This window comes from Antedon bifida, chromosome 4, assembly GCF_963402885.1.
Source record: "Antedon bifida chromosome 4, ecAntBifi1.1, whole genome shotgun sequence".
NCBI lineage: Eukaryota > Metazoa > Echinodermata > Crinoidea > Comatulida > Antedonidae > Antedon > Antedon bifida.
The window spans coordinates 15,730,957-15,740,073 of NC_136229.1; the positions used below are offsets into that span (position 1 = coordinate 15,730,957).

The 9,117-nt window shown below is 33.7% G+C and overlaps 1 protein-coding gene across 2 annotated transcripts; it reads left to right on the plus strand.

Moving 5' to 3' along the window:
- The first annotated feature begins 3,703 nt into the window (after positions 1-3,703).
- On the plus strand, positions 3,704-6,908 carry LOC144841353 (cyclic GMP-AMP synthase-like receptor 3). 2 transcript variants are annotated; one of them, XM_078697670.1, is made up of 3 exons: positions 3,704-3,792; positions 4,771-5,764; positions 6,175-6,908. In XM_078697670.1, the coding sequence occupies exons 2-3, from the start codon at positions 4,779-4,781 to the stop codon at positions 6,434-6,436; spliced, it is 1,248 nt and encodes a 415-aa protein (XP_078553796.1). In that variant the 5' UTR covers positions 3,704-3,792; positions 4,771-4,778; the 3' UTR covers positions 6,437-6,908. The 2 variants fall into 2 exon arrangements, with proteins under 2 accessions (XP_078553796.1, XP_078553797.1); XM_078697671.1 differs by lacking the exon at positions 3,704-3,792 and having other exon boundaries at positions 4,741-5,764.
- Positions 6,909-9,117: the final 2,209 nt, after the last annotated feature.

A 9,117-nucleotide genomic window follows, 5' to 3' on the forward strand; every position in this document is an offset into this window, starting at 1 on the left:
AGTAGGCGGAGGTTTGTACTCTCGGAGTACCCTCTAGTTATTATTATTATTGAAATTGATTTTTCTAGTATATGGTTAAGGAGGCCTATAATTGCCCGTATACGCAAAACAGTTAAATAAATAATATAGGTTTAATTTGTATAGTATCATTAATTAATGATAAACATTAAAAATAAAATGCATTTCTTAGAAATTAAATCATTAAAATACTATCGTTGTATCTATTCACATAACCATCTTTTACAATTTTTAGAGTGCAGTATGTGTGCAGCAAATTTGATAGGAGCTCTAAGGAGTTACCGTCTAAATGAAGTTAACATCCCTCAACATGAACAGACACAAGCAAAAGAAGCCGTTCAAAAAATAAAAAACGTGTTTGTGAGACCCCACCACTCTTCACCATTTAACTTCAGGCAGATCTTTCATCAAGGAAGTTCATATGAAGGTTTGAAGGTGATAGCGGCAGATGAGTTTGATTTACTGGTTTCTTTGAACCTACCTACTAATTGGAGAATCGCAGAAGGAGGTTTAGATGGCTACTATTTTATTGAGAAAACGTCACATTCCACTGACTCGACATTGGGTAACCTTATACAAGACGGACGATTGAACCCTGATAGAGTTCGAAGGAGCATGCAGTCAACTGTGCAGACAGTGGTTAATGGAATGGGTGGCCTAGGTATGAGGATAAACCTTAGTTATTCTGGTCCAGCCATAACGTTGGATGTTAGATACAACGGAAGAAGTATGTCTATTGATATAGTTCCAAGCCTAAACATTGGTGGTAGGCAGTTTGTGGCTAAAAGTCCTCGTCATTTACATACTTCTGCATACGATCAATTATGGAGGGAGAGTTTCTCGGATAGAGAAAAAAGTATATTCAACAACATCGACCGAATAAGACAGTTCAGAAGAAGGCAGGATCTTCACAACTCGGAATGTTGTCTTCGTATCACCTTAAAACGTGTATGCTACATTTAAATAGCGACCGTCCTCACCTATCGTGGCACCAAGAAAGTTTAGCAGATAGATTCAAAGACTTGGTTCATACTCTGATGCATTTTCTTGAAACTCGCAACATGCCCAACTTCTTCCGCGGATCAGTGAATCTGCTTGATCGTTATGATGCAGACTCACTGAACAACATTCTGGGATGGCTTAGAAGAGCTATGCGTGATGATGAGCATATTATCAGTGTCCTACTGAATTAAAGGTAAGTCAGTAATAAGTGGAATTTATTTTTCCCCAAATACCATGCAAACACCATTGGATGCTTATTGCACAACGTTGGATTGCTTGCATATAGTACCTGCATTATATGCCATGATTTGATTATTTTGCCTATTCGAAATATAGTTTAAGGGTCCAGTATCGCGAAGTTTGGTGCGCTGATAATCATTTTGTTTATCTGTTCACAGTTTACTGTTTTTGACTATCAAAAGTTCCATTTAGCTTGAGGTCTTTAATGCACTGCAGATAGCGCTTTTTAATTCATCGGGTTGGTTTCCGGAGAGATTTGCGGTGTCACACTTATTATTTTGCTAAGTAAACTCTGACAAATTACATGCAACCTCAAGATTATCATTTTGTTATTCTTTGCAAATTATATTATTATATCTACATAATTAATATTTCTACATAACATATTTTTTCCTTTAGTTATGCAACACGTACCTCCGATACATTTGACATTTTTGTCAAAAACCATAATGGAAAATCTATCGTTTATCAAAACATGCGCAGATCAACCACAGTAAAACAACTAAAACATGAAATCGCAGGAAGGGAGGGTGTTCCAGTGAATCAACAGAGACTAACATTTGAGAGTAGACAACTAGAAGATGGCAAAACGTTGGGTTGTTACAACATTAAAGACCAGAGTACAATTTATCTCCTAGGAAGAGTAAGAGGAGGTTGATAATACAGATCGAAATCAATCCTAAAAGTATACAAAATAAAACCCTTTCCTACACGAAAACAACGTCACGAAAAGGACTAACCGTAGAGATAATGCTCGGTAAAATATTTTATATCTACACAATCAAACTTTATGTAAGAAAAAAAAAGTGATGTGCCCATATATGGACCTGATGATGATAATTAGGCTATGTGCACGATACATTTGTTTATTCACAGTCTGAGATATTGTTTAAGAAATACGTTAATTTACAGGTTGTTTTTAACTTATATATGTTGTACTTCATCATTACGTATTATAGCCTGTTTTTAGCGGTTTGCTGCCATTGGCTTCCGTTATTTTAATTGTTTTCAATTTATAATTCGTACATTAATTTAAAATTAATCTCAAATAGCCATTCAGACAAAAAATAGGGTGGGTGTGTGCAAATAAATGTATGTAAATAAAATGTTAATATTTTAAATGTTTTAAACTTGGGTTTTATTGTTTTTAACTAAGATGTTTCCGAATGATACTGTAGTTTTGATTCATTATGTAAGCATAAACTTGTTTTCAGTGGCTCCCGTTTTCTTGTTTTCCACTCTAAAAAATATTAAATTTGATGTTATATTATCATATGCAACAGACCACAGATTCAATACTTAAAATGTTTGTTTTTCTCAGAATTAAAAACTTGTACTGGACCAAGGTTATAAACTACTTTTAACTAATAATTAAATAATAAGGTTATGACGCTTATTTGCTAAATTAATGACATACATGATAATGATGACACTTTTTGCAAAAAAATTGTTACAAAATATGTCAAAATGTGTCTTTTGTTAATTGTTATTATTAATATAAGAAAAATCTATGTAACCCTTTGTAATGCTAATCGGTGATGGCACTCGACAATCATTCCTACAATTACTGATAACATTAATTAATCAAAGGTAATGGCAGCTTGCAATAGTGTTTTTATTAGTATTTTAAGTCAGTCTTTGATTTCTTTAAATTGTTTAATTCATTTGTTTGCATTTTAATAAGCATTTAATGGTACTTTGCATTCAGAATCACGGTTAAGTCTTTGGCTGTTATGTAGGCTACGCTAAGAAAATAACATAAACACTAATTCAGTGTTTGAAATACACAAATGGACAGCAGACAAACCAACCAGCTGGTTTACATTTATACCCAACTTTTCGAATAGCACCCTCTAAATAGGGTAATTTAAACAACACTTCTAGTGAGGCCTTTAGTTGAAGGGATTCTAATTAGAGACCAAAGCTATTAAAGACCACTAAAATCTATGTCGCAAAAGTGGTATTTAATTGGAGGAAGACCTTATTACATTCTCAGCACCCAAAAAGTGGACAACTTTGCCTAACAACATATGCTGGGCTCAGATTCTCTTGACTTGTTTCCGTAATTTTGTTATATCACAAAAAAGAAAAGGAATATTATTACAACATAGGGGTAAAAGTGATAAATATATGTTCTGTCTAATAATAACAACAATTAACACTAAGCGTATGTAATTGGTATTAATTAAATAGTTATATTTTTGTATTAATTGTTTTATCTCAGCATGTCATTTAGGCCTAAATGTTTGTTTTCAATAGTGTAGCCAATCATGTAAAAATATGACTCACGCCTTAACATGACGTCATTACTTTCATGCACGACTGTTCTAGAACTACGAGTGGGAATTTCCAATATCACTATAGTGTATAAAATGTTAGCATATGTTATAATGTTCAACCGATGGCGATGAAGTAACGGGACTTCCTATTTGTTAATAATAATTTAAAACATAGTTTGTCACAAATTTGCGTGATCAAAACCAGCCGGAACCGGAAGGTCTCGTCAAAATACTGCTTTAAAAACAAACTAAGGTTAGTCAATTGTCATCATTTATGTTATTCAACTTTCATTAAGATGGTTATATGGCTGCGTAGAGTAGATATCATACGATTGAATTAACAATCGGTGCATTTTCCCTCACTGCAGACTGTAGGCATAATAATATCATACAGCCTAACAATTTTAAGTTTAACAAGGCTATATACATGGCTGTAGTCGCGTGCTCAAATTTAAATTAGTGTTTACCGACCGACCAACCGACCGAGCGATCGACCAACCGACAACAGTATGATCGCATCATATTACAAACTTATTATTCCAAATTAACAGTCACAAATTATTATTCATAATACCGTCATTTAGTATTTTTTCAATTTTATTTTGAAAGACGATGTGCATCCTCTATTCGCACGTCCGATTTCCTTCAGAGAGGTTCCAATGAAGACATTCATTCATAACCAAAAAATCTACCGCGCACGTGACCAAAGCTTTGATTCAATAAATAGGTCAAATCCTTTTTGCAACGACACGAACGAATGGTGGGGAAGGTAAAAAAAAAACAAAAATAAAAAAAAACATTGAAATAACATTATTATCATAATGTACAAAGTTTACTGTTGCATTTAAATAAATGCTTATGTGTACGTCACAGTTCGTAAATTCCCACTATCTGATTTTAGATGCTGTGTAAATATGTACCAATTTTAATCATTTGATAAATAATCAATTAGCCTATAACCACGAAGAAAGTTAGAAGGATATTTCCAAATATAATATAAGATTCATTTACGGTACGGTATGTATTATTGAAATTGATTTTTCTTGTATATGGTTAAGGAGGCCTATAATTGCACGTATACGCAGAACAGTTAAATACATAATATAGGTTTAATTTGTATAGTATCATTAATTAATGATAAACATTAAAAATAAAATGCATTTCTTAGAAATTAAATCATTAAAATACTATCGTTGTATCTATTCACATAACCATCTTTTACAATTTTTAGAGTGCAGTATGTGTGCAGCAAATTTGATAGGAGCTCTAAGGAGTTACCGTCAAAATGAAGTTAACATCTCTCAACATGAACAGACACAAGCAAAAGAAGCCGTTGAAAAAATAAAAAACGTGTTTGTGAGATCCCACCACTCTTCACCATTTAACTTCAGGCAGATCTTTCATCAAGGAAGTTCATACGAAGGTTTGAAGGTGATGAAGGCAGACGAATTTGATTTACTGGTTCCTTTGGACCTATCTACTAATTGGAGAATCACAGAAGGAGGTTTAGATGGCTACTATTTTATTAAGAAAACGTCACATTCCACTGACTCGACATTGGGTAACCTTATACAAGACGGACGATTGAACCCTGATAAAGTTCGAAGGAGCATGCAGTCAACTGTGCAGACAGTGGTTAATGGAATGGGTGGCCTAGGTATGAGGATAAACCTTAGTTATTCTGGTCCAGCCATAACGTTGGATGTTGGATACAACGGAAGAAGTATGTCTATTGATATAGTTCCAAGCCTAAACATTGGTGGTAGGCACTTTGTGGCTAAAAGTCCTCGTCATTTAAATGCTTTTGCATACGATCAATTATGGAGGGAGAGTTTCTCGGATAGAGAAAAAAGTATATTCAACAAAATCGACCGAATAAATGAATGCCGTAGAGATACCCTGAAAATTCTGAAGACAGTTCAGAAGAAGGCAGGATTGTCACAACTCGGAATGTTGTCTTCGTATCACCTTAAAACGTGTATGCTACATTTAAATAGCGACCGTCCTCACCTATCGTGGCACCAAGAAAGTTTAGCAGATAGATTCAAAGACTTGGTTCAGACTCTGATGCATTTTCTTGAAACTCGCAACATGCCAAACTTCTTCAGCGGATCAGTGAATCTGCTTGATCGTTATGATGCAGACTCACTAAACAACATTCTGGGATGGCTTAGAAGAGCTATGCGTGATGATGAGCATATTATCAGTGTCCTACTGAATAAAAGGTAAGCCAGTAATGATTGGAATTTATTTTTCACCAAATTCCATGGAAACATTATTGGATGCTTCTTGCACAATGTTGAATTGCTTGCATATAGTGCCTGAAGTATATGCCATAATTTGATTGTTTTGCCTATTCGAAATAAAGTTTAAGGGTCCAGTATCGCGAAGTTTGGTGCGATTATAATCATTTTAAGTGTTTCATATCTGTTCACAGTTTACTGTTTTTGACTATTAATGCACTGCAGGTAGCGCTTTTTAATTCATCGGAGAGATTTGCGGTTCACACACTTATTATTTTGCTAACTCTGACAAATGACATGAAACTTGAGATTATCATGTTGTTATTTTTTGCGAATTATATTATTATATTTACATAATAACTATTTCTACATTATATATATTTTTACTTTAGTTATGCGACACGTACCTCCGATACATTTGACATTTTTGTCAAAAACCATGATGGAAAATCTATCGTTTATCAAAACATGCGCAGATCAACCACAGTAAAACAACTAAAACAAGAAATCGCAGGAAGTGAGGGTGTTCCAGTGAATCAACAGAGACTAACATTTGAGAGTAGACAACTAGAAGATGGCAACACGTTGGGCTATTACAACATTAAAGACCAAAGTACAATTTATCTCCTAGGAAGATTAAGAGGAGGTCGATAATACAGATCGTAATCAATCCTACATACAGCCTATACCGGTGAAATATTTTATATATCAAGCTTTGTCTACACTATCAAACTTTATGTGATGTGCCCATAAATGAACATGATGACGTCATTATTACTACCATATTTTGGCAAACCACACTTTTAGTAATTGAGAGGGGAGTTTTTCGATTATAGTTATTCCGGTAATGATTAGGCTGAGATATTGATTAAGAAAAATAATTTCATTTATACAGGTTTTTTTAAACTTATATGTTGTACTTCATCATTATGTATTATAGTCTGTTCTTAACGGTTTACTGCCATTGGCTTCCGTTATTTTAAGTGATGGACGTACAATTGTTTTAAATTTATAATTCATACATTAATAAATTTAATTTAAAATTAATCTCAAATAGACTTTCAGACAAAAAATAGGGTGTGTGCAAATAAATGTATGTAAATAAAATGTTAACATTTTAAATGTTTTAAACTTGGGTTTTATTGTTTTTAACTAAGATGTTTCCGAATGATACTGTAATTTTGATTCATTATGTAAGCATAAACTTGTTTTCAGTGGCTCTCGTTTTCTTGTTTTCCACTCTAAAAAATATCAAATATGATGTTATATCTATATATGTGCAACAGACCTCAGATTCAATACTTTAACTGTTTGTTTTTCTCAGAATTATAAACTTGTACTGGACCAAGGTTATATAAACTAATAATTAAATAATAAGGTTATTTCATTTCATTTCATAGTAACATTTATTGCCTTCATAATATACAAAATATAAATAATACAATACAAAATTCATAACGAGAAGTAAGGTAGTTAAAACCAAATTTTTTTTTCATCTTTAAAATGAATAAAACAATATTATGAAGGCGGCACAATACATGATACATGATAATGATGTAATTTCTGACAGTTTTTGCAAAAGAATTGTTACAAAAAATATGTCAAAATGTGTCTTTTATTGTTAAATCCTGATCTGTGTTCATTTGTATTTATTAACATTAAGAAACCAATCTATGTAACCTTTTGAAAAACTAATCGGTGATGGCACTCGACAATCATTCCTACAATTACTGATAACATTAATTAATCAAAGGTGATGGCAGCTTGCAATAGTGTTTTATTAGTATTTTAAGTCAATCTTTGATTTCTTTCAATTGTTTAATTTATTTGTTTGGATTTTAATAAACATTTAATGGTACTTTGCATTCAGAATTACGGTTCAGTCTTCGGCTGTTATGTACGCTAGGCCAACAAAATAACACAAGCAATAATTCAGTTTTTTAAATACACAAATGGACATCAGACAAACCAACCAGCTGGTTTACATTTACCCTACCCTACGAAGAGCACCCTCTAAATAGAGTAATTTAAACACTAAGTGGTGACGGGCTTTAGTTAGGGATTTTAATTAGAGACTAAAGCTATTTAAAGACCACTAAAATCTGGGTCGCAAAAGTGGTATTTAATTGGAGGAACACCTTATTACATTCTCAGCACCCAAAAAGTGGACAACTTTGCCTGTTTGTGAGTGTTGACAAAGTGCGAGGCAGCGAGGCACGCCAAATATTTGTGCGAGGCATCATTTTATTATTTCCAAAAGTGCGAGGCATGCGAGGCATATAGTTTACAATTTCAAAAAGGTGCGAGGCATATCTTAACGTGCTATTATGCTATATTATAGGCCTAATAATCAATCGATACAAGCGTATCTAAATAGATTCGTGTATACACTCATCATGTTGTTTATTTTTATGTAACGATTGTTTTTTCATTCAAGTCATATCGTGTCAAATTTTACTTTTACAAAAGTGCCCAAACTACGGTTAAAAAATCTGAACGACAGTCTTCAACTTTCGATAAACAATAATTGTTATAGCGACACACTCATCAAATGACTGCCATGTTTGTTGGCATTTCGAGCGTGTTCACTGTACAATTAATTTAACATGTCTCTCGAACATAGCAGAGTGAAAATAATATTTTGTCACACCCCTGCGCCTCGATCCGGTAGACCCGAGAGATGGAAAATCCCTCTTTACTACTTAGCAGGTAGCGGAATGATTCTGCCCTCAGCTCAGAGGATTCGGCCTTGTGGTGCATTCCCCTCCTATAGCACGTGGTTTCAGCAGCAACGCACAGACTTCTCTCTGAGCGGCGTGCCAAAGACATTTTTGACATTCCATTCTCTAGGAAATCAACACGTGTACCTCTCTCGCAAATAAGGTGAACAGCGATTGCCAGGACAAGTTCAATAACTGGCGGTGAATAAAAGGTAACTGATATGCCGATCAAATAACATGCCGCAAAGAAAAAAAATTGCGAGAGAATTCTGGAGCGCGTGTGAAAAAAAGACTTACGTCCGACAATTGTAATACTAGGCCTAACATTAAACTTTAGCTAATATGCTTAGCCCTAACCTAGATAAGAGGCCTATGTAGAAAATAATTTAATCAATTTTGATTATAATAATAATTGGTGTAATATTTAATAATGATACACTATTCCTGTTTTAGTAAGCTAGGTATATTACGAACGATTTTTATTTATTGTTGTCCATGTACGTACTAATAAACCTGGCGCTAGTTTCCTTCGCTTGTGTTTTTACTCCAAATTTGATAACTAACTTTATCGTGTGAATACCACACCTTAGAAGTATACCTCATGAGTACTTTAAT